The 25955-nt window shown below is 57.1% G+C and overlaps 1 protein-coding gene across 1 annotated transcript in view; it reads right to left on the reverse strand.

Annotated features, from left to right (window-relative positions):
• Nucleotides 1-3231: 3231 nt before the first annotated feature.
• The window catches only part of KCNK5 (potassium two pore domain channel subfamily K member 5), a 37309-nt gene continuing 14585 nt past the window's right edge, over nucleotides 3232-25955 (reverse strand). The window contains exons 2-5 of the mRNA XM_069487289.1: nucleotides 9730-9841; nucleotides 8414-8580; nucleotides 7950-8118; nucleotides 3232-5998 (exon numbers count right to left, since the gene is read on the reverse strand). Coding sequence (XP_069343390.1) covers nucleotides 5133-5998; nucleotides 7950-8118; nucleotides 8414-8580; nucleotides 9730-9841 — 1314 coding nt within the window. The 3' untranslated portion in view covers nucleotides 3232-5132. The remainder of the gene's footprint in view (nucleotides 5999-7949; nucleotides 8119-8413; nucleotides 8581-9729; nucleotides 9842-25955) is intronic.

The raw sequence follows: 25955 nt of genomic DNA on the forward strand, positions 1-25955 counted from the left end.
GCAGACAACTTGGGGAGAAATAAGGTGTGCTGTGTCCTTGTCCTGCCCTTTGGATCCAGGTGATTTGGCACAAGATGAGGTGACTCACCAGGCCACCTCAGCCTGCAACAAGGTCCCTCAGGATCATATACCTGGCCTTGCTGGGACTCGCCCTTGTGGAACAAGTATTGCCCCCTGATTTGGCCTCTGCCCCAGGAACCGAGGGACTGAATTACCAATGGGAGGGGCCAGGACTCCGGGTCGTTCATCCTACACTTGGCAACCATGGAAAAGCTGAGCCCCTCTCCACGCTGAGCCCTGGGATAGGATCCAAAGGGGAACAAGCCACTCCCTGCTACCCCCAGCAGCTCCCAGTCAGGGGAGGGGGCGTGAGACCAGGAGACAAGGAACTTGAACAGCATCATGGCAGCTTGGTCAGACTGAGGCAGGCGCTCTGAAGCACAGAGGGGCACGTGACCCTGAATCCAGGACAGGCAGATAAGTGTGGAAGTCTTCCTGGAGAAGCTGATGTCCATATCTAATCCCAACAGGTTCAGGACTTACCCAGGAGAAAGGAAGGAGGGGTATCAGGGCAGAGGAAACAGCATGGGCAAAGTGGCTGGAGCCCACATGGGGGTCGGGGGTAAAAGAGGAGGCTGGAGAGAGAGGCGGGAGCCAGGGAGAGCCGCTGAGGGTTTAAAACAGGAGAGAGGGGTCAGATTTGAGGTCAGGATAAATCCTGCTGGTTGCAGTAACGGCCAGGTGGAAAGGGAATCAGGGTTAGAGGCAGGGAGACCAGCTAAGGGGGCTTGTTCATTCATTCAACAAATATGTGTGGGGCCCCTCCCACGTGCCAGGCCCTGTGCAGTTGCAGGGATCCAGGTGAGGACCAGGGTGGCCTGGACCAAGGTGATGGGGGCCAGGATGGATAGAAGGGGCAGAGCTAGGGAGGGGCTCTCACGGGTGTTACACACACATCCTGGCAATCCGCAAATTGTCCTCTGGCTCCTGGACCAGTTGTGCATGAATTTGGAAATTGGGAACCCCAGGGGCCCCACCCAGGGCCCTGCAGCCCGGCCTGCCTATCCTTCCTCATGTCTCTCCCCTAGGCTCAATAGTCTCCGATGCCATCATGGCCGGTGACAATCTTGCCTGGCCCTTTCCAGTAAGGGGTGAAACCCAGACTTCCAGGACACGTAGGAAGTCGGAGGCCCAGCTGGGGCGTTGAGTTTCTCTGCGTTCCCCTCCCCTGCAGAGCACAGACTCCTCCAGGGCAGGAGCTGTCTCCTACCCCCATCAGACTTCAGGTTGTCTGAGGATGTCTCCCCTCTCAGACTGGAAACTTCCGGAAGGTAGAATGAGGAACTTGCAAGTCAGGGAAGCTGTTTTGCTGCCACTTAGTTGTTTCAACTTGGGAAAAAAGTCCTGTATTTGCCTCTGATTTGTAGAATGGGATTAATAATAATGTCTGTTATGAGGACTGAAAGACATAAAGATTAAAGGGACATTAAAAGAGTCTTTGGGGACATGAACAGGGCATAAATACCATGGCACAGACCATGAGAAATGGCTACACATGACAGCATAGAAAAGGGATGGCTGTCAGAGCCACGAATGCGGGGATTTTGTCATTCACACACGCAGCATTCCAAGTGCCCAGAACAGAGCCTGGTATACAGCAGGCGCTCCCTAAGCACTGATGGAGCAAACGAATGGAGAGCGCAGGCGGTGCTAGCTTACCACCAGGGCAGGAAGGCTTCTGGAGGGCCGGGGCTGGGGGGCTGCGGGGACGGGGCCCACTGGACCGGGAGCCTCCATGTGAGGACCCCACGGAGTCCGTAGGTCTCACCCAGTTCTCTTTGACCTGGATTATAAATAAATCAGTGGCTCCAACAACAGGATGTCCCTGCCAGGGTCCTCTCCAGTGACTTACCAACCACCTGGGGCCAGCTCACCTGCCTAATCCACCGCCCACCCACCCTCCAGCTCCACAGCACTATGCTGGGATGCTCGCCACACCCCCATGGCACCCCTCCTCTGCTCACGACCCCTCAGGAAAGTGGGACCTCCTGGGCCCACTCTTTGCTCCAGCTGCTGTCCCGCCTCCCCTACCTTCCACCTTTCACTCAGAAAGTTCCTGACTAAGCTCGCCAGTGACGCCAAGACCACCCCTCCACCCCAGCCTCAGGTCCTGCTCAGCCTGCAGGCAGCTGTGTGCCCTGAGACAGTCACCTTCTGAGCCCTCCTCTCAACTGTGCTCGGAGCTGGGCTTGTCAACAGGCTCTGTGAGATGACCAAGTGCTAAATAAGGTTACAGCACCGTCACCTTGAGGCTGAAAGGGGCTGCCTCAAACCAGCGAACCTGAGTGAGGAAGCGGGGAGGGGAGAGAAAGGGAGGTGGAGAAGGGGGGTGTCGGCAGAGAGGGAGGGATGGCATCAAGTATATAGAACTGGTTGGTAAATACACGTGAGCCTTTGCAAACACCTCCGTGCCCTCCTGAGAAACGTGGTTCACTCCTGAAATCATAGAACTTTTCTCCCCAGTAGACTCAAAACTCATCCCATGTGGCACTGGGTAGGGGGCCCTGAAATTGTCATAGAAGGGCCAGTCCCCGAAGAGCTGAGGCCTGACAAAGCCTCCCTCAGACAGCTGCAGACATTCTTTCCAGGCCGCCGCGCCCACGCCCGGGCTCCATGCGCCTCCTGCCCACGCCTCGAGCTCAGATGGCCTGGTCTTCTCTGACAACCTCTGGTCCACCCACCTGGAGACAGGAGCCCCTTCCCGAGCTGTCAGGGGTGCACACACCTGCAGGCTTTTCCTCACCACAGTGGCTGGGGGAAGAGACCTAGGCACGGCGCTGCCTGGGTTTGCTTCTAGACTCACCATTTTGACTGAGATTTTGCGCAAGACAACCTGTTTCCTCGTCTATAAAATACAGACGGAACACTCACCTCACAGGGCTCCTGCAAGGTCAGATGGGTTCATCATGTGTCACTGAGGATGGCACACTGGTGACACACGCTTGCCGTCATCACGCCCTACCGCTCCCTCCTCACTCCTTTGAGTCCCTCCTGAGGCCTAGACTTCCTCTGGGCTGTTCCTCCCCCTCCCTCCTCCCAAGAGGCTGCCCCTCCTCCCTCTCTTCACCCCTCTCCGCCTTCTCCCTTCCAGACCACACCTGTCCTGAGTCCTCCCTGCCCCCTGTGGATGCTCCCAGAGTCCCCCGTTGCTCAGGAGCCACAAACCAGCCATCCCTTGCCCCGGCCCCACCACAGCACGCACGAGCCGGCCTGTTCACCTCACGTTTTATTGTAAAAATGTTAAAATAAATTACATTTGACATCATTGCCAGTATGTACATACAGTGTGTGCCATTCCAGGACAGCCAACAAGACAAGCTCATTAAAACGTTTCACAGAAAATACAAGGTCGCTCTCCTTCCCAGCCCCCTGCCGGGGTGGCCATCTCTGCAACAGGCAGAGGGTGGGCGGGGTGCGGACACACGCCCACCACAGTCTTCACGTGTCTGGGGGGAGGCTGGCCCCATCTGCCCACAGGAGGGGGAAGCGCACAGCGTGAGGGAGGGGCTGCGAGCTGCGGTCCCCTGCCCCGCCCGGCATCCAGTCGCCTGCGACGGATCCCCCCACCTTGGCTCACCTGCAACCCGCGTCCCTCCCCAGCTCTGCACGGGGACTTGGGCCCTTGACGTCACGGCCTTGGCTGAGGTCACCAGGGCAGGCCCAAAGGGTGGACATCAGACATCCCAATCCTCGGGACCCCGTGCTTTAACCACTGGCTCTGAAGCCTACAACAGATTCCAGATATATAAAAACAGCAGTTCATTTAAAAAAATAACAAAAACATTCAGGACAGGGTGGGCATCACGGAGACCCCAAGGACTTCGGCAGCAGCGAGTCTGCCCACCCCTTGCTAAAAACAGTCCGTGTACAGCTTCACATTATTTTTTGCTCTCCAGCCCAAACCCTTTCCTTTCTCACACACACACATGCGCACACACACATGCGCACACGCACGCACATGCAGGAACACACAATAAACGGTAGCTGGAGAGAGGGGCTTGATTCACATATTTGGCCACTGCCCATTTGTGAGCCAAGAGCAATTTGGCCTCACCCCACCCAGCCCATGGGGGCTGATGGGAGGGGGAGGGGACAGTGAGGTCCTTGCTCTGGGCACACAGGAGGAGACAGCGGGATGGGGAGGGTCCTCAGACTGGGAGGTGGGGTGTGCCATTCCAGGAAGGGGGAGGGCAGAATCGCCAGGGCTGGGCCTGCAGCCCCCTGGCCCCCAGCCCCGGTAGGCCCAGCTTCTAGTAGCCAGGCCCTGCCACCCTCCCCTTCCTTCTACCACCTGGGGGGCAATGGGGCAGAAAGCCTTGCATCTGCCATTGCTTGGCCTGAGACAGGGGACGGGGCTCTCCGCTGGGCAGACCACAAGTGGGACTGAGACCCTGGGCCCACATTGACTTGTTCCAGGTCCTTCGAATCAGGACTGTTCCAGCCTCTGCCCATCCTCTCCTCTCTCCTTCCCCACGCAGCCTCTGCTCTGTTGCCCTTGGCGGGAGGGGAGACGGGCCTGCTACTGCTGCAGTGCTGAAATGCCCGGCCCCCACGTCACCGCTGCGCCTCCCCAAACACTTCAGAGCTCGAAAAGGCAGAACTGGGTCTTACACACCCACCTCCCTCTCCAAAATGTGTAGCTCGGTACCAGGCCCGCAGAAGTTGCTCAGTAATACTGGGGAACTCAAAGAGCTGAGGCCTTGGCCTCAGAGAACCGTGACATTCAACCAAATGACGGGGCGAAGACCCATGCAGGGACAGGCCTCCTCGGGGTCATCGCGCCTGCCTGTCCCGCAGGCCCGCAGATCTGTGAATCATCGCATACACCAGCCAAGCTCAGGACAGACGCCCCCACAGCCAGAGTACCATTCAGCGGGAGGACAGGGGCCCTGTCCTGGGCAGGTGCCATTACCATCGGTAGCATCTAGCTGGAGGGGATGGAAGGTAAAAAGGCCCCTGGCCCCCCACCCCCAGTTCCAGGGCTGCCCCCCACCAGGGGCCCCGGCCATGACGGGACACCTCGGGAGAGGGGAAAGAAGCCGTAGAAGGTGGGGTGGGGAGCCGGCCCTGCCTCACGTGCCTTTGGGGCTGTTCGCCTCATTGTACTCGTTCATCAGCTGCTCGTAGGGCACGGAGAGCTCAGACTCAGTGCTGGTGAAGGTGGACTCGTCCGAGGAGGGGAACTCGCCCATGCTCAGGGGTGCCTCGGCTTCCGGCCGCTGCGGGGGCCTCTCCTCCTCCACCAGGTTGTCCTCCAGCGAGGACTTGGAGGTCTCCTCATCTGAGAGGCCAGTCTCCTCATTCACAAAGGTGATGCTGGCGTTCTGGAAGATGAGCGGGTGGTAGTCCTGGGCGTCCCACGGCTCGCCCTCCTCGCTGATGCGGTCCAGCTGGTTACTGAGCACCTCGGAGGTGGAGGAGCCGACCGGGGGGACCCGCGGCCCAGCCTCTTCGCTGGGCGGCTTCGACACGTGGCCTTTGCTCCTCAGTGTCTGTGACACCTCTTCCAAGCTGGGCATCCGGTTCTTGGAGTAGACCACCAGGGGCGCCAAGGAAGCGGGGAGGGCTGGCAGCCCGCCGCCCTGAGTCCCCAGCCCTGGGCCCGGGCCCCTCTCCCCGCCCCCACTCGTCTTCATGGCCTTCTTCCCGATCTGCTTGATGAGGTCGTTGTAGGTCTCCTCCTTCTTGGACAGAAAGCTGAAGATGTTGACGTCCTTGGAGGCCGCACTCCCCGCCACCTTCAGGGCTGTCCTGGAATGGGGGGAGCTCTCGAAGGACTCCTTCCGCCGCCGCCGCCTCTTCTTAATGGCCTTGTGGACTTCCACAAACATGCTCACCTTCCAGTTGACAAAGAGGGACAGCCAGGCCAACCCCAGGTAGATCCAGAGCTCCACAAAGTAGCGGTACAGGGCGTGATAGTTGGCGCTGGGGTTCACACCTAAGAGGACAGGAAGCCCAGAGGTCAGGAAGGGTCAGCAGGGACCCGGAAATGTGCAAGAGCCACGCTGTGTTATCTGAGCAGGTGTCACGGTCACACCAGGGCACGGGAGGGGCCTGTTCCAGAGCCCGTGCCACCCCGTCTTCCCTGAGGGGCCTGGGACCGTCAGCCGCCAGCCTGTCTCTGAGCCTCAGTTTCTTCAACTACAGAAAATGACGACAGTGACTTTTTGAGGGAAGTTAAAGGGGCTTTGGGAAACTGGTGATGTAACCAACACACAAGTCAAGACACAGGTCATGAGTAGCTGCATCGCACAACTGGGAACACTGTCCCCAGCTGTTGCGTGTGTGTGTGTCACCGTAGGTTAAAAACTGAACGGGTGGACATGACAGGAGGGGCCGCTGGCATCCTCACAGCTGGGGATGGACGGGACGCGCTGTTTAACATGAACGAGGCTGATGCTTGGGTCGAGGCGACCCAGGCAGCGCTGACCCTGGCAGGGAATATTCTGAACCGTCTTTATTCCCCTGGAAGGTCTGGTCTGCCTCCCCGACTTCCTCAGACTTGGCTTCTCCCTTAGCCTGGAGGGCTCTGTCCACTCGTCCCCTTCCGGCTCCAGGGGCCTTCCCGGGTTACCCCTCACAGCTCTGATGGTTCTGCTGCTCTCCAACCTCATCTGAGATTCCTTCATGACTCAACATTTACAACCATTCTGATCCATCTCCCGTCTCCGCCCTCTGACTGGATGGGGGGCTGCCTCCCTCGTTAGGTTACGGTCCCCCCGGGCAGGGGCTCCGGCGGAGGGGTGCTGCCAGTCTTGCCCAAGGCCCCTGATCACAGAGTCTGATGATGATGGTGATGAAGGCACACACTAACCTAGCCAGGCCCTACCCTCAGTACCGACGAGTATTAACTGGTTTTCCACCATCCTATGTGGTAGACGCCATTATTTTTACCGCTTTTACAAATGAGAAAACTGAGGCCGAGGTTTGGTGTCTTGCTGGGACCGAGAAAGTAGTTAACTATTCTGCTGCGCTTCCCTCATACAAAGGCTCTCCCCAGACTGCTCTGGGGCCCAGGGGCTACAGTCGCAGGGTTGCGCCTCCTGCCAAGACAGCAGGCCCAGGTGTGCAGGGGCAGTGGAGTGTGCCTCTTTCGCCTGTTCCTCCCACTCCTCCCACGCACTCAAGCTCCGCCCTCCTGGATTCCACAAACGGCAGGGCACAAGGCTGGCAACCTCCCCCTCGCCCTCTGGGGAGGGGGAGGGGTAGGGGTAGAGAACAGAGGCCCCTGGAGCAGAGGCCGAGGTCAGCAGGGCCAAAGAGGGTGTCAAGAAGATTAAGAACCATAGATGCAGCACAGGCCACAGGCACAAGTATGTGCGTGGCTGGGGCCAGCTGGTCGCAGGCCTTCAGACAAAGGGGCCAAAGAATCTTATCGCCTCCCTGGATTAGGAGGGGAGGAGGAGGAAGGGGCAGGGCTGAGGGGCAGGGCAGCCAGGGAGAAGGCCTCTCTTGTCTTTAAGCTGCCTGTGCCAAGAGCAAAGCTCCAGGACAGCTCCCCTCAAGGATGAAAGGCTGTGGGGAGCTGGGGGTGGGGAGGGGGCTTCCTGGGGGACAAGCACGAACCCTGCAGGCTGAAGGCCCTACTCCTAGCCCTGCAGGAACCCAAGCTCAGGAGTCAGGGGAGAACAGAGGAGGAGATCAGAGCCTGAACAGAGAAAAGGAGGAGGGGAAAGGCCATATACAATAAAGGGAACGAGAGAGAAAAGAGTCTTCTGCAATTACTCTGTGCCTCAGTTTCCTCCTGCCACTGGCAGGGTGGGTGGAGAACCCCGCTGGGTGGGAAAAGTGCCCAGAACCCAGGACGCCTACCAGGGCCCCCAACAAGGGTCTGCTGCGCTGCAAATGGAGAAGCAGAGACAAGAGGGGAGGCAGAGGCAAGGACTCACCGGCCACGAAGTCACCGAAGCCGATGGTGGAGATGGTGATGAAGGAGTAGTACAGGCCCTCGATGTAGTCCCACTCCTCGGTCACCATGAACACGAGGGGCGGGATCACCAGGTGGACCAGGACGCCCCACACGATGAAGATGGCCGTGCACGTGATCTGCGCCTGCCGCTGACCGGGAGGCAGGAGGCCAAGTCAGACAATAGCGGAGACTTGGGAAGCCCAGCAGTGGCACCCAGAGGGCCGGGGAGGCGGCTGGAGGGGAGGCCAGCTGGGCACCCGGCCTGGGAGGCTTCCCGCCGGGAAAGGAGGAGGGAGGGGTGCTCCCAGCCTGCCCCAGAGAGCTCTGAAATTGCCCTCTTGCCACCTGTCCTAACAGCCCCGTCCAATTCTTGGAGCCTTCCCATCCTCCCCTCACCTGGCACCGTCCCCTATGTCTGCCCAGCACCTAGGGTTGGGGACATACCAGGCTCACGCCTCTCTTGGTGAGGAACTGGCCCAGCCTCTTGGCACGTCCTCCGAAGAACTTGCCCAGTGCACTGATCCACGTCAGACAGAGTGGCACCCCGAAGAGACCATAGAAGACGCAAAAGAGGCGACCGGCGGGAGTCTTGGGGGCCACATTGCCATAGCCTGAGGAAAGACAGAGTGAGGTTGGGAACAGAGCCACAGCAAGCGGAGTGGACCCACACCGAGCCCGTGTCCACTTCACACACGGACACACACACACACACACACACACTCTCCCAGCTCAAGGCCAGTCCTTTAAGATCAATTGATACTGACCTAATATCAGTACTTAAGTAATATTTCCCTTGATCACACCCTGACCGTGATCATTTACAAAGCAATTATGACAGTACGGGCCCTGTCTCCTCCATCTCACTGGGAGCTCCCTGCGCCCCCACCATCCACAGGTCTCCCGCGAATCCAAACCAGGAGAGGCCCCTCTCCGTGCAGACGCCCCAGAGGTACTGTGGCAGCCAGTCTCCAGAGACCATTCTCAGTTCCCTTCCTTCTTATGCAACTGCTCCTATCAAGGCAGAGTCCAATCTTCCTTCCTTTGACTCGGGGCTTTGCCCACGGAAGCGGTGGAGGAGGCAGTGACGCTACACAGGCGAGGTCTAAGACCCTGCTGCTTCTCCTGATTCCCTGGACGTGCTCCCTTTGGGGTTGCCCTCTTAGAGCCCGGCTGCCGCACTTTGAGGTGCCTGGGCCACATGTGGAGGCCTTGTGCTTTCATTCCCAGCTGTGCTCCCAGCCAACAGCCAGCATCAACTGACGGACCTGCCATGGGAGGAACCCTCAGGCCAGCTGGGCTTTCAGATGACTCCTTCCCAGTCGTCGTTTGACTGCCGCCATATTGGATAGCCCAAGCAAGAGGCAGCCAGCTGAGCCGACTCAATCCACAGGAAGGTGAAGGATAAGAAGTTGTGTTTTGAGCCACCAACTTCTGGGCTGGCTGGCAATGCCGCCATAGAGAACCAGAATGGAAACCTAGCTTGGTGAGTGAGCATGATCTGGGGCTGCGCAGGGAGCAGCCAGATGAGGCTCTGGGTATCAGCTATGTCATTATTTCTGCTCAAAGAGCCTAGGTCAGGACTCATGGCAACAGCCTCCCAGGCAGAGCTAGTCACCAAGGACTTACTGAATCCCCAGGCAAGTGTCAAAAGGACAGCCTGCAACTGGCTTGATTTTACCCCGATAGAGCTGGGCTCCTATAAGGTTCCAATGAGCTAGGCATGGGAGTGGGTATCCTACTAAAGGTTCCAGAAGACTCACCAATGGTGGTGATGACCGTGGCTGCAAAAATCATTGCATTGGGCCAGTTCCAGTTGTTGAAGGTCTGGTTCCCTGTGATGGCCACGCCCTGTCCTGCAGCATCAGAAACTACCTAAAAAGAGAAGGAGAGACAGACAATAAGGGTCAGAGCTGAGGCCACATAGATGCTTTCTGAGTGACAGCACTGCATCAAACTCCTCGTTAGCACTCTCATTTAATTATCACAATAACCGGGGAGCAGTTATAAATGTCTTCCTTTTATAGATGAAACATTAAGAGGATCAGACAGGTTTTGCCTAAGGTCATGGAGCTGGTAAGGACATGAACCCAGACAATCGGGCCCCGAAGTGCATTCTTTCACTGAGCCAGTGCTTCTCAAACTTACTAGCACGCACCACAGTCACCTGGAGGCCTGTTAAACACAGACTGCTGGGCCCTCCCCGCCGAGTTTCTGATTCCGCAGGTCTGGGAAGGGGCACTTCTAATAAGGTGATTGCTGACGCTACTGGTCCAGGGACCACATTCTGAGAACCGCTGCACTAGACTATTCTGCCTCTCAAAGGAGGCAGGTGTGATGCAGACACACGGGAGGTCCCCTACGCCCCACTCAGCCCTCCACAGAGCGTGTTCTGCCTGCAGAGGCCAAGTTCAGAGCTGGCCCGGGAGGGATCCCCATACACTCTTCAGCCCACTGCAGGATACCTGCCGAGGTCAGCTGGGTGCCTCTAGCTCTGTCCTCTGGGGGCATGCAGACCAGCAGGTCCTCGCGCCCATGCTGAGGACTCCAACCCCCCCCATCCCCAACAGGCTCCCGCTTCCCTCTCTTCCCTGTACCCCTCTCTCTCTGCCCTGGGCTCAGCAATTGTCTGGGAAAGGACAGATCAGAAGGTGGTGAATACATTTCAGGGTGACTCAAAATTGTGTTGTCAGTCCCCACAGAGCTTCCAACAAGTGTGGACAGTAGGTGAGAGGCCATCTGGGGATGTCCCTGGAGACCTTATCTGCTCCAGCAATATTGACAATGGCCAAACCTGTTTCCATCTGACTAGTCTCTGACTCTGCCCCATCCTTCAGCTCTGCCCACCACTTAACCCAACCTACCAATGGGGCTGTGTCTGCCAGCAGAGCCTGGACCGCAGAAGCCCCATAAGAAGGAGCTCTACATCCAGTGTTTGAGCCCTGTCCCCAAGGAGGGCCCCAGGATGGGTCATCCAGACCAGACACTAGGCACTCAAATTCCCTACAAAAATCAAGACAAGGACGGAGGGAAAGGAGGCAGGAGTGAGGGATGGAACAGGAGGGAGACTAACTAACCTTATTCCTAACCCACCCAAGGCATGGCTGGGGTTCGGTGGGAAAAAGGGGGAAGGGTGTGTTGTTCTGAAGGAACGTGCAGTCCGCACAGGCAGCAGCAGGCCCTTGTAAACGCATCTGCGTACTCGGCGAAGAATTTCCCATGAGGACACGCTTGTCAGACAAGCCATGAGACCACACTGCTCACTGCCCCGTGTCCTCCCGGCATGTCCAGAGCGTCTCTGAGGCCGTGAAGGCTGCCCCGCTGCAGCGTGGGAAGGCGGGACTGTCACATCAGACTCTGCCTCAGAGAGCTGCGGTCCAGCCAGCCAGGCCACTCGCACACGCAATGACCAGGACACGCAAACACCAATGGGCTGCCGGGAGCTAACATAAACACTAAGGACCAGCCGGTGGGTTTTTGGAAACATCAAATCTACATCTGGAGCATTAGGAAGAGCCAGGCCCTGAGTGTTAGTGCAAACAGATGGCGGGGAACGCAGAACTGGTCTCCACCTGTTATCTCAGACACAATCTGCAACTGGACAGCCGAAAACACACGGAAAGGGCACACGAGGACACCGTGAGAAGGGAACTGAATGACCGACCAGAGGTGACACCGCAGCACCACCTCTGGTCATCCCCGTGGAACCGTGGGGCACAGGAAAGATGTCAGAAGACAAGCTGTCCCTATTTTCACAAAAAGGAAAAGGGTGGATTCTAGAGACTTGGAAAACAAACCTGAACTCTTGCAAACTTCTGAATGGGGAGAGGAGAACGTCTGGAACATTCCGAAGAGGAAGTGGTGGGCACTAGGAGCTAACACAGATTCACCGAGACCCAGTCACGCTCAGCTGAGTGCATCTCCTTTTCCAAAGTTGCCGCAAAGCCTTGAAGTTTTGTGGAATGCAATAAATCTAGATATCAGCAAGGCAGCTAACAGATGGATTTAAAGATATTCACGTGGACAAGACAGAGAAACGTGGGGGGAGGGGAGATTAATTGGGTCCATTCAGAGGCAGACAAACAACCCCAGGAAGTACTGATCATTATCGACCAGGACTGAGGTCTCCGTAATTATGCCTGGCCTCTTCAATATTTTAATCAGCCGCACCGTGAGGACAGAGACGGCTTAGCAATCCAGCGCTCAGAGGACGCAAAACTAGGGATAAGCGTGCGATGGGAAGAGAGCCAATGCACGGCAGTGGCAGTACTGAGAGACTCAAAAATCATCTGGACTAGAAACAGGGGCCAGAATTAACAAGTCGTGAGTGTCCTTTTAAACTTTCAAATCTTACACTTTGGATTGGAAAAGACTAGTACAGGATCAAAGAGGAAAGTCCTTGGGTTTTAGCTGACCATGAACCGACAAACACTAGCGTGGCTGCCAAAAGCAAATGCAATCTCAGGCTGTGTCAACTCCAGGCCTACCCGGGGCTGGGAGGTAACGAGCCCATTGTTCCCTGCAGGGTCAGGCCACACCACACGCGGGACACCTAGTTCCAATTCCGGGTGTCATACAGTATATTAACCAAGGCCAAGGTTCCAGAAGGAATGGGGCTGGCTTTTGCAGATAACAAGCTACCTCACAATGGGCTACCCTTTGTAGTAATCAATAATCAATTTCTCATAATGAAAATATTCAGACAAGGGTGACCACCACCCATCAAGGGTATTGCTGAAGGTATGACTGGAACAGGGGTTTCTCAACTGGGGGTGGCAGTGTCTTCTAGGAGTGTTGGGAGACGCTGAGCGGGGTGTCATATGTACAAGGTGCTGTTCTAGGTGCTGGGGATACTGCCGGGAATGCACAGAACCCCCGCCTTCCCCACACGTTTATTCTAGTGGGTGAAAGGCTATGTGCTGCTGGCATTAAGTGGGCAGGGGCCGCAGATGCTGAAGGCCCTGCAATTCACAGGACAACCCCACCCACAATGCCAACACTGCTCCCCCTGGGAAACACTAGCTTGCCAAAGGTAACCTGTGAGCTGAGGATCATTCAGTAAGTGCTAAGGAGACATCAAACAAAAGAGGGCATTAAGGTTGGGAGTGTGGTGAGCTGGAGAGCTGGGCTTCCTGCCTTTTACCCTTTGGGCAGTGGCTCACTTTCCCTTGACCTCCTTTATCTCTGTGTGCTCACCCAGTGGGAGGCAGGCATTCCCAAGGGCCCTCGCTCCGGGAGCTGAGTGCACCACCATCCTCGGCAAGACTCAGGGGTGGCAATACACCCACCGGGCGGAGAGAGGTTGCCTAGTAGAGCTGGGCTAGGCTGCAGACTGTGTGGTTTCAAGTCTACAACTTCAAGCCTCCCGGCCCCACCCTGCTCTGCCCACTCCCTGGGCTCCCCCAGTGTCCTGTTGCCCCCTGCCCGTGGCTCCCCAGCTGACCTGGGAATCAGCTTGGTCCCACCCCAGTGCTGGGGGCAGAAGCGGTATTAGTGCTGCGGTATGTCAGACACCCCTTGCTGGGGCGTTTATACATGTATTACCTAACTAGCTCTTCCTGTGATCACTTGGCAGGAAGAAAACTGGGCTCAGGAAGCCAAGGTCCAGATGTGAACTTGGGGTGCCAGCTCCCCATTCCCACCACGAGTAGCTGAGGCTCTGGTGGGGACACCCCACTGATCATGGCTGGGATCACACAGGATGAGGAGGAGGCCTTCGCCGGTCCCCCAGCACAGAAAAGCTGAGCCGGGGCCGAGGCCGAGGCCATCCATGGGTTATGGGGAGGGACATGGGAGAGCCAGGCAAACACCCTGTTAGACAAGGCGTCCCGTCCCCGGGGTTAGGGAAACAGCCGTCGTGGGAGGAGGCAGCCCCTGTTCACTCGCAGGATTCTTTAACTTGGCTCTCAAATTCACACAAGACAATATTTTCATTTTCCATACAAGCCTGGAGCGTGATGGGAGAAGGGAGGCCTAGGCACAGCCCAGGCCCAGCTCTTGTTTGGGGACGGAATAGAGTTCCCTGCCTCTGTCACCCTCATCATAAAGCAGCTGTGATTTATTGAGGGCTTACTATGTGCCAAGTGCTACGCTAAGCATTTTATATGCCTTTAGCTCATTTAACGAGGACAGAATCCTGCTGGGAAGATACTATCATTTTTTCCATTTTACAAACGAGGATTTGAGGCTTAGAGAGGTTAGGGAGGTGGCCTGAGGTTGCAGTGCTAAACGCAGTAAAGCCAGGACTAGAACCCAGGCCCATCTGGGTCCTAACTGCTGTATCCTACCCCCTGTCCCTATAAAGGCCACAGGAAGAAGGCCTGGGTATACTTCCACCGCTTCCACCAGCTGAAAAAACAGTGCCCTAAAACCAGTCCAGCCACTCCGGCCAGCCGTCCGGCCAGGCAAGGCAATACCCGTGCCTTGCCCAGAGCTTCAGACATCCACCTGCCCTGACCCACCTTCCCAGGCACTTCCTGTCCACGTAAGCTGGGTTCCCAGACACCCCCTCCTCTCTCAGGGACCCAAGGCTTCCTGCAGCAGTCGCCGGGTGTCCCCTTTCTGGAGAAACTTGTCTTGATGTGTGGGCACGTCCAGGGCTTTGGGACACGCTGCCCAACTCCAGACATGGCAGGCAGGGCTGAGGTGGGGCCTTTCCCTTTATAGGCTGGGGAGGGGGACTGAAATCAAGACGTCAGCCTGGCTGGGGACTGCAGCTGCCTGGAACCCACAGCTACACCTGGCCCCGCCTCCAGCTCCCCCAGCTGCCACCACTCCGGGATCACAGAACTCTCTCCTATATGTAGAATGCAGCCTCAGCAATTGTCCTCGACTGTGGTCCCACTGGACCCACAGATCGGTGGTGGTTCACGAGGGGAACCTCCCTTACCAGCCCTGGCTGTACCGATCCATAATCCATTCCATCGACGCTCACTTGGTCCCTCTGGCCTGGAAGGTATTGATGAAATATGAGTCCTCTCACTTGGCCCCTCCTAGCTACCTCCTCACCCCTTGTGAAGGGGTGGACATCACTTATTCATCCTTATTTCACAGAGAATAAGTTGATATTTGAATAAAAGTTGATATTTGAGCACTTGCTAAGACAGGCACTTTACATCACTTAGCTCACTGAATCTTCATACCCTGTAAAGCAGATGCTACTGTTATCCCCATTTTAGAGATGAGGAAACAGGCACTTGCCCAAGGTCACACAGCCAGTGAGTGGCGGAGCTGGGACGTGAGCCCAGGCAGTTGGGCTCTCAGCCACTGTGCTATCCATAGATGGGCAGGGGGATGCAGGCGGGCTTCCCGCTGCAGGTGAAATGACACCCCAGGCAGCTGCATGGGGAACACCCACAGGCAGGCAGAGACTCCCCTAGAATGTAAGCTCCACGAGGGCAGGGACTCTTATCTGTTTTCTTTTCCACTGCTGTGTTCCCACTGCCTGGCACATGATATCAACAGCTGCTCAGCAAACATTTGAAGGGGGTCAAGACGACAGAGCAAGCAGCAGTGGTGCTGGGAGAGGTCCCTGGGATGGCTGGATTGTCCTTCCTGCAGGAAGGGAGGCCTGTCCCCTCCGGAAACTCTCCACCAAGCCAGTGGATGTGCTGAGAGCAGGAGGAGGAATAGAACAGTCAACATGGATTGAAACTTTGCTTCCAGCTGGGCACTTTCCTTACTGAAACCTTAAAGCCCCTCCTCTGTGAGGACACTCAATCAATCCCAGGTACAGCAAGGCCACTGTGGCTCAGGTTGAGCTCTAGGAAGCCACAGGGGCGGCCTGCGCTCGTGGAAAAGGTGGGACCGATCTGGGTTTGAATCAGAGGGGGTGTCTCCACTGCTAGCAGCAAGTCTCCGGGTAAGCACTGGGTAAACACACCTGCAATCAGTGCTGTGACTCCAGAGCGTGTGGTGATTTGAGACCCAGGAGCAAAGACCACTAGCCCCCGAGACTAAACCAGGTGGACTGGCATGCCCTGGACAGGGGTGGAGAAGGGCTAGGGGTTTACAGCCCTGTGCCTGGAGGACAGGACTGGGTGACAACCGGGGACACTGTCCCCAACCTTCCTCACACCTGCCATCTCTTCCCACCACTTCCTGTTTTAACAGAGAAAACCGAACATTCCCAGCCTGATGAATTGGCTCCCTCAAGGCACATGGGAGAAGGGATGGGGGACTGTGGCTCCACAGGTACACGCTGTCCACCCCACAGCTGGGAGTCAGGGGCGGGGGAAATGGACACGCCCACGATGCCTGACTGCTGACCCCAGAGGCTCCCCAGCCACCCTGACCAGTTTCCCAGCCAGCCAAGCAAGTTGGGCAGGCTGCAGAGGGAAGGAAATGCCAGCACTGCCCCCCCATCCTCCCAGGTGACACAGGCCAGGAGCAGACAGGAGGCGGCATCTCCGCACACGCGCCAACTCCCTCCCAGCCCCCAGCTTCACCGCGCAGCAAGACGCCGCTGGCCCTCTTGTGTCTGTCCACCTGGTCTCCAGCCAGGAGCCCCTCTGTGTGGGGAGCCCGGTGGGGGGGGGCTCTCAGCAGGACGGGCAGAAGGAAATGAGTAAGCCTATCTCAGGCACTATTTAGGCAAATATTTGCAGTTTGGGCTTGTTTAATATGATGGTTCTCAAATTTTGTAACGCCACGGAAGTTAGGAACAGATAAAGGGAGGATGGATGGGAAGGTGCTCATCTCCCGTGAAGCTCGAGAAAGGGGAGTGGGAGGGAGGGGCTGCGGACAGTTGTCTGCCCAGAGGCCAGGCTGGCCCTTCGGGAGAAAGTGTCCACCTGCTAACCCTCTTATTCCCAAGGCAGATTCGAGAACTGAAAACTCCAGTGGCCGAGCTCTCAATTATCACCACTCCCTTCCATTCTCCATCCCAGAATGACCCAACTCCTCAAACTATTCCCTTCTAGTTAATTGGGGGGTGGGGGAAGGGGAGCTGGGATTGCTTTCAGATGAGGAAACTGAGGCTTGGATGCCACATAGGCATCGTGGTTCTCTGCCCAGGTTGGACTGGCAATGGAACCATCTTGGAATTTAAATAAATATTATGCCTGGGCCCCACCCACAGGTATTCTGTTGACTTGGGCATGGCTCTTACAAAGTTCCAGAAGTGAATCTGCTGTGCAGCGGCTGCCTTAGTGGAGGGTGATGGGGGTGCTGGGCTCGGGCCTTCCATCTTCCTATCTAAGGAGGGTGTGTGCCTGGCAGGGAGAAGGAATTCCTGGTATTTTACCCGCTGCCCTATCGCCTCAGGCCAGGTGACCAGGGTGTGGCTCGGAGGGCAGCCGTAGTTTACAAGCAAGGTATTGGCGAGGGCCCAGCAGTGCCACCCCGACACCTGCACCAGCCACAGGCCCTGCTCACCTGGGCTGTCTCTGCCCAGGAAGGAGCAGAAGCTGGGACTGGTGGCGGCGATGCAACCTGTCTTTCCTGAGACCAGAGACGGGCTGTTGCAAAGGGGACTTCATTAACTTTTCCTTTGCTTATCTGCGTTCTCAGATTTGCTCCAACACCTACATGAAGTATCTAGAAGGAGGAGGGCAGCTAAAGCAGCTGCTGGAGACTGTGGCGCCAGGATGTCCATGCAGGGTCTGAAGACCCGGGCTCGGCTCCATTCTACCGGGACTACCTCTGACTTCTCTGCCTACCTCCTTCTCCGCAAAATGAGGGTAGACTGTGACTGCTGGGGTCCCCCGGCCTGGGCAGGTGACACCTCTCTAAAATTCACATTTTCCTCTGCCCAGAACCATGACTTCTGGGCCCAGCTCAGCACCTCTCCCCAAGCCCTTCTCCTCCATAGTACACTCAAGAAACGCAACTGCATTCCCAGGACCCGGCACACTGGCCCACCAGCCCCAGCTCCTTCTGAGCACCCAGCAAGACAGGCTCCCGTGTCAAGAGCCCACTTGTGGGCTCGTTCAAGCTTGCTTTCTGTTCCCCCCGGATCCCGCTGCAGGTTAACTCCTCTTGGGTCCCTGAAGTAACGTGCCCAGTGACCTGCTGTCCCTCAGCCCAGGGAGGAAGCAGCCAGCCAGAGCAGCCCCCACTGGGCCACAGGTGGGGCTGTGTCCAAAACACACCCCTTCTCCCTCCCCCTCCACACGCCCCTGGTGGCCCTGCAGTGCTGGTCACACCAGGCTAAACCCCTGCTGGGCAAGAGGGAAAGTGGTACCCTGCCCCCGCCCTTGTTGCACACTTTAGGGGTCTCCATACTGCTTGCTAACCTGGACTGCACGTTGACATCATCAGGGGAGCTTGGAAAAATACTTATGCCCAGGTCTTACCCCTACAGTTCCAAGAGAAATAGTCTGGGGCCGGGACGGTGATTCTAACATTATGTTCAGCCAAGTTTCAAAACCACTGCCTTAGACCCAAACCACTCTCCCTCCTTGTCGGGGACTGAGTTGAGCCCCGCCCCTGGAGGCAGCTCTGTGCACGACTGTCCTCCCGTCCACCTCTGGGCTTCCCCTGCCCGCCTGCCCGGGCCATCTCTCAGCAGCCTCTGCGGAGCCCAGCGGCACGGTGAGATCTCACACGCATGGGGCGCAAGCCCGTGCCATATGGGAGCAGGTTTTCAGCAGAAACCTCTGGGTTTCCGACTTTCACAGGCCTGGGAACCCTGTCCTCACTCGGGAGGGACAAAGAAAACAAGGCAGGTGACCCTGCCCCCATTGTTCTCGGGCTGGGACGGTAACCCCCCCTTTAGCAGCCAGGCGCCCCTCCCGTGAGAACGAGCCCAGGGCAGAGCTCTGCGGGGACTGGCTGACCTGCAGGGCCGCAGGCTCGGCGGCTAAAGCAAACAGTGAAGCCTGGTGGGGCCTGGGCTCAGGATGGGAGTCAGCACGCGTTCTCAGGCACCTGGAGGCCTGAGCCCACGGGCTGTGTGGAAATCCCCGGGAGCGCAGACACAGGGGACCTCAAGGGCCCCTTCCCAGCCCCACAGCACGGAGTCTGCCTGAGCACTGACCCCGGGAAGCAGGAAGAGCCCCCTCCCTCCCAAACACACACACCAGATGACCCCCTGGAGCCGTGCTCTCAAAATCTACCCCCACGTCATCTTCTGAAGGACGCAGGGCAGGCAGGATGTCCAGTGAGGCTTAAATGACAAGAGGGACATCCTTCATCCACCTGCGGCTTCTCTACCCGCCAATTCACAACCACTGCCTGCCCCAGGGTGGCTGTGACCTGGTCCACGGTCCTGTGCTGGTGTCCGTGACGTATCTGGGATGTTGGGGCCTGGGTTTGTGACTTTGTCCCCTTCCCTGTTCCCAGAATCCAGAACTGGGGTTGTCTGACAGGTCTCTGCCCTGACTGATGCCAAGAGGTGTCTCCCAACTCGTGGGGCAACAGTGCGAGAGGGGGCCAGGAAACGGTTTCAGCCGGGACCCCTTGAGCCTGTCCGGCAGCACAGAGCAGCTCTCCTCCTTCCGCCATGAGGGTGTGGGCACCAGGGAGCAAGGCCTTCCTCCCAAGTGTGGCTTAGGAAGCTCTGAAGAGAGGCCCCCGCGTTGAATCCGGCTCCTGGCCCAGCTCCTCCAGGACACGGTTACGAGAGCCTGAGTCAGCACCTCCCTCCTCCCCCGAGCCCCACACGCAACACGCAACCATCTCGCACGCCCCTGCCCCTCCACCGCAACCTCAACTGAGACACGGGGCCCTGAAGGGAAACCAGGCAAAGGACACTACTACTCCTCTTCTGTAGATGAGGAATCTACAGAGAGGGCGAGTGACATGGGGAAGCCACACAGCAAGCTGGTGAGACCTGCCAGAGGCCCTAACTCTCAGCTGAGGGCCCGGCCCACGGAACAGCCCGACCACCCGTACCCTCCCCGGGACCAGGCCCGGCGACACCAGCCACAGCAGAGCAGGCAGGTGCACAGAGGCCACCGAGTGCTGTAAAGGGCTATGGGGTCAGGCCCGCAGGTCTGACCTGCCTGTACCACGCAGGTTGAGCAGATGCTCGTGCTCCCTATCCCACGCCCCTGGGATGCCTCTTAGGTTCCCCCCACCTCTGGGGTAGGGTGCAAGGAGCAACCACAGGAAGTCACTGGCCACTTGAGGTTTCTAAAAACATCCCTTGGACCACAAGGGAGGTCACAGGAACTGCTGACTCACCATCCCCCCAGCACAGGCTGATGACCTGAGGGAGACATGGTTCACTGGTGCCCGGCTGTCCACTGCGTGCCGGCCCACTGCCTGTCCCCCTGAGCCCAGGCCTGCACTGGGCACACCAGCTGGCATGGCCAATCTACTCAACATCATGAAAGTCAAGTTTAGAGCCCTCTGGGAGCAACACAAGGGCAGAGGCAAAAGGCCCTGGCTTTGGAGCAGACACACCTGGGTTCAAATCCTGATGCCGCATCTACTAGTGGGTTGCCTGGGGGACATTTTGTCACCTCTTTGAGCTTAACTTTCCGTATGTGGAAAACAGGGGTACCACGGCTTCACTGGGTTGGGGTGCCAATTATGAGAAGTGACGTACAGCGTGGTGCTGGGCACACAGGGCATGTTCCAGAAACGAGCACTGGGAAGAAAACTGAACACTGACTGTTGCTGCTTCCTGTACAGAGCCAGGGGCCTGGGCAGGACCCTCCGCTCTGAGGGTTTGTACCCGCCTCACACAGCCTCAGCGCTGGAGGACCGGGCCAGGCGTTGATGGCAGTGCCCTTCCTCTGTCCACCACCACCTGGAGGACTGGTGCCTGGGACAGCCCCCGCGGCTTGCAGCTCTCACGCCCCTGTGCCAGGTGCCTTCCCCGGCTCACTCTCCTCAAAGAGGCCAGGGCACCAGAAACAGCAAACACCCCACCCTCCCCAGCCCCCAGCCCACGTCGCTCACTGCTACCTGACATTCCATTAGGTACGTTTATCTGCCCCAAACAGAAAATGAGCTACGAAAGCAGAGACTTCACTCATCCCTTAATCCCACAACAGAACCTAGCCCTAGAGGTGCTCAATATGTGCCTAAACGAATGCGCCTCCAAGCCATTCGCCTTCTGGGACATGGCGGGTGCCAGTGCTGTGTTTTATGTGGGCTCTGGTCCCACTGGATGCAGCAGGGAGCCCTGGCAGGTGCGGGCACAGCACGGGTTGATGACTGTTTCCAGTGCCTCTTCCCGACCCCACCCGTCTGCAAGGCCAAAGCCCCCAGAGGTCCTTGCCCTGGTGAGTCAGCTCCCCTGTGGACTTTGGAACCATCAGGATTCCAGAGGAAGGAGGCAGGTGGGTGCGGGGTGGGGCAGGCGGGGGACGTCCAGGGAGGTGGGACACCCACTGGCTGGGGGCCTCTCCACACATGCCACCGCATCCCTGCTCTCCCCGCAGTGGGGGGCAGGACGCTCTGACCCATGAAGCTCCTGCGCCCTGGCTGCCAGTCGTGTTCCCCTGGACACGTCTGTCGGCCCCGGATCCCAGACTCCTACCTCCCCGGAGGAAGCCTCCTCCTGACCCTGCCACTGTCATCCCTCCAGGTTGTACCTGTACCCTTGAAAAGGGCTGGGGGTGGCACGACTCCACCCCTTGCCCCTCAGAATGCCCCAGACAACCTGGCAACCCCCCCAACCCAGGGGTCTCCCACCTGCTCTTCCCTCCTGTCCCTTCTCCCTTGCCTGTGGCTGGCCACTTGGGGTAATAAGTAACTGCCTATCCCTGAGGGCTGCAGTTCCAACGATAAGGGACTATTAAGCCTACCCGTTTATCATTAAATATAATTTGTTTAAGATGACCAAGTGGTTAAGCTGTAAGCCTCTTCACTAATTAAAAAAGAAAGGCCCGGGGGGACCAAGAGTTGGTGTTAATCCCGTGCCGGGGGCGGCAGTTGAGCTTCTCCACTCCTTGCCTGTTTGGTACAAGCCGCCCCTTCCCACCCAGGCCTGGCCCCACGGAGCCTGGTCTTTTCATCCACCCGTGGCCTCCCAGCGATCTTGCCCCCATCCTTCCCCACAAAGCTCCCTGCAGGAGCCCCTTGAGAGCCAACCACCTGTCCCCAAATCCTTCCTTATTGTCTGACTCTAACCTAAATCCCTCCGGCTGCAGTCCAAGCCCATTTCCTTTGGTTCAGTCTCCAGCTGACCCAGACAGCAGCTGGCCTCCATCCTTTCTGGAATAAATTGTACAAGGAACTACCGGCCAACCAGCACAGACATCTTGGGATGGATGGTACTCTTGGCGGGGTGGGGGTGCTTTCTGCCTCCATGGCCCCCCAAATCCCAGACTCAAACCCCACCAGAACACTGAGTCACAGTCAGAGACAACAGGCAAGACCTCAATGCTCGACGACCTTGAAACACTGGGCAAGACGCAGGGGGGGCTTTGCCCCTTAAAGTCCGGACTCTCTGACGGATCTCAGAACACGCTGGTTCTACCAGGGGCACTGGTTGCCACGGCCCCATTGGGCGGTCACAAGATGTGGTACAAAGAGGATCCCCAGGGAATGTGAAAAGGAGGGTGAGCCTAATATCTGTAGCTGGCGACCCCGACCACCACCCAGCTCTGCCCTCGTTGCCCAGGTACGTCAGGAAGCAGAGGGCCGACCGGGCACAGCTGTCCCTGCCTCTCCTGCCTCCCGCACGGATGGCCCCCCGCCCACCTCCAGCCCCAGCCAGCTGGGCGTGGGATGTGACTGGGGTTAAGAACAGAACTGTTTTGTGCTGAAGGTATGGAAAAATACCACCAGGCCCTCCTAGCACAGACAGGCCGGGCTAGGTGAGGGGTGGGGTGGGGGTTGGAAAAACCTCCTACCCCGCTAACTAACCTGGGGCCCAGGACCAGGGACAGGCCAGGCAACAGGAAATGGAAACTCTTGACTCTAAGACACAGTGCCATTGCGAAACACGAGAGACAAGGAACGCGGGCCGTGCCTCAGACACACCGACATGCTTTCCTCCCTCCAGCAGGGCTGGGATTTTAAGCACGGACATCTTCCAAGCCTGTTTAACCCCTGACACTCGCTCAGGCTCCGGCAAGCCCCTCAGCCTTCTCAGTGGAGCGAAAGGACGTTGGACAGACAGGCCTGCACGGCATTGGCGACTCCCTAGCCCAGCAAGTCATGACCTCAGTTTCTTCATCTGTAAAATGGGAAGATGCCACCTCCCCACTAGTTCTCAAGGTTACGGATCAAAGGCTGGATGGAGAGCATGGAACCTGGTACACAGGCAAGTTAGAGACGCTCCTGATTCATGAACTTCTAGTTACACATATCCAGGGCTGATGGGAGCAGGTGTGCGTTGTATGTGGCCGGAGGATACTGAAAGTAGGCAAAGTAATGCACAAGGTCTCCAAGTCACCTGAGGGTCAGGCAGCGGAGTGGCACCCATTCCTTGCATGGCTGTCCCCTGTCCCCTGTGGGGCCCAGTTTCTGGTGAGTGGTAGCAGGGGCAGCCACTTCATGGGCTGGCCCAGAGAGGACCATCTATCCTCAAGTCTGTTGAAGCAGAGCCTTTGTCCTGGGCCACTGAGGGCTAGACAACTGACCAAGGAATGGACTTCCAGGACATAGCTGCCCTCTTCAAATCCCTCTCCCCACGTATAAAATGAGGCTGCTGGTCAGTTCCCAGGAAGAGTGGGGAGACAAGAGGGCAAGATGGGAGAACGAGGGGTTTTCCTAACCTTCACTTCCCCAGGGGCCCCTGGGCCATTCCCCTCTTTGAAGTGACAAAAATGTAGCTGTGCCCACCAGCCACCAGCCCCCACTACCCATGCACAGTGCAACCCACCCAACCAGAGTCACGGACAAACTTCCCTTGCTCAATGCAGCTCGAAGCAGGGTCAATCAATTTATTAAGTATTTGCTGAGCACCAGCCCTGTGCCCAGACATTGGGCACAACAAAGAAGTGCACGACAGGCCCTGCCCAGGAGAACCTTGTAGTCTAATGGACACAGATAAGTGGATGGGGAAAAATTACAGGACAGCAGAAACAGCAAGAGGAAGCAGTGGGCAAACCAACAGTAAGGCCAGGACAGTCCCCGGGGCTCACGTCATGCCCCTTTCAAGTCCAAACAACAGGGCACAAAGCAGGACAAGAAGCCCAAATACTGAAGAGGAAACTAAGGCTCAAAAGAGGTGAACCAACTAGGATTAGAGCAATCTCCCGGTCAGATGCTCCACCCATTCTAAAAACTATTGCCAGCCCTGCTCCCCACTCTGGGGTCTTCCACCTTTCCTGGCCCAGGACCCCCACCATGGGCCCTACACATAACCTGGAAAACTCCTGCAAATTTCAGCCACCCATTCTTTCTAGAATTGTGGTGGGAAGATATGTTCATAATTCTTGTCCCAAAGGGGAGAAATATCCACTTAGCTGGTGGAGTCCAGCGTACATCGTGAACCATCAGAACAGGCTTCCCTGCAGGGTGAGTGGGCTGAGGGGCTGGGCTGAAGCAGGCAACTGGAAGGAATTTGGAGACCACAAGCAGTAAGTCAGAGGTCCAGGAAAAAGAACCTCTGTTGTAGACAACCTGGTCCCAACTCAAATGGCGCCACTGCTGACCGTCGTGCGTCTGCTTGGACTGACGGGGCAAGCCAGTCTCGCGGTTTCTGTCAGCTGGACTGGGGGAGCCCTCACCTTGGAGTTGCTTACAGGTTCTCTGGTGGGTAGGATCAAGGCAGAAATGAAAGTTGACCAAGTGCAGAGAGAAGCCAGGTGGCATTTAAAAACCTCAACAGACACCAACCCAATTACTCTAGCACTGTCCAACAGAACTCCGCCATGATAAAATTGCTCTGTATCTGTGCAGTCCCATGTGGCTACGTGGCACTTGAACTGTGGCCAGTGCTTGAGGAACTAAAATTTAATTTTTATCCATTTTAGTTGAAAATTAAGCAGCCACAATAATTAGCAAGATCAAGTTAGAAAAATAAAATTGCACAGTGGCATGTGGGTAGTGCGTGCCACACTGGAACAGAGACGACATGACACACATCCTACCCAAATCTGCCCCTGGGCAGGGTCTGCCTCCCCCGGACCCTCAGGTTGACCCAAGCTTTGAGGCCACTGTCCACAGCTTGTTCCTGCCTATAAATTACACACGTAGTCCTGGGCTCTTTCCACTCTCGCTGGTGCTCGTGTTTTCTGTTATCTGAAAGCCAGGGCACGGCTTCTTGGGCCTTCTGGGACTTGGCAGAGCTGGGTGCACCCTGCAGCCAAGACGGCACTTGTCCATGGGCCTCTGGAGGACATCAGTCCCGCGCCGCCGGCTTGTGCGGGACACTGATCCAGGCTGGGCACAGCTGGGTGGGCTTCCCCGGCCCTGCCAGGCCTCTATCAAGAGGCCACACTCTCTTCTTGGCGACTGCTAGGCCTGGTGTACAAATCTCAGACTTGGTGCACAGACCAAAGGCCCACCTGGTTTCTCTCACCTGAGACGCTTCACCGCCAAGTGCTCCACGGCACTGCTACCCCGGAAGCCACCACTCTGGGACCACAATTCAGTTGTGCCTCGATATCCTCGTGGGACTCATTCCAGGACCCGTCCTGGGTACCCAAATCTGCAGTGCTCAAGCCCCAAGGTCGGTCCCATGGAACCCACAGATACAAAGGGCCACCTGTGCACCGTTCAGTGATCACAGACAGACGTGACACCAGTGCTCAGAGTACGTGCTGTTAAAGCCATTTCGTGTTTGTGGACCTCATGCGCTAAAAATAACCAGTGTGGAAGTGGCTAAAGGTATATGCATATATTTTATACCTGAAAAAGACAATTGAGTTATAAAAGCAATACAACCATATTGCAGAAAATGTGGGAGGCAGAGAAAGAAGAAGTCATCAATAATCCTGTCTCCCCAACTCAGCACGGCCTGGCTTCAGTTTTTAAATTGAGTTTCGGTGACTCAGTGCTAACACAGAGAACCACACACTTCAACGTGCGTCTCCCTGCTTTCCTCACCCCCTCCCCATCGTGTTTTTGCACAACTTTACGTCTGGCTCACGCCTCAGACCCTCCGAGAAACACCAAATGGACGCACTGGGAAGCCACCCCC

The sequence above is a fragment of the Eulemur rufifrons genome, chromosome 15 (assembly GCF_041146395.1).
Source record: "Eulemur rufifrons isolate Redbay chromosome 15, OSU_ERuf_1, whole genome shotgun sequence".
Taxonomy (NCBI): Eukaryota; Metazoa; Chordata; class Mammalia; order Primates; family Lemuridae; genus Eulemur; species Eulemur rufifrons.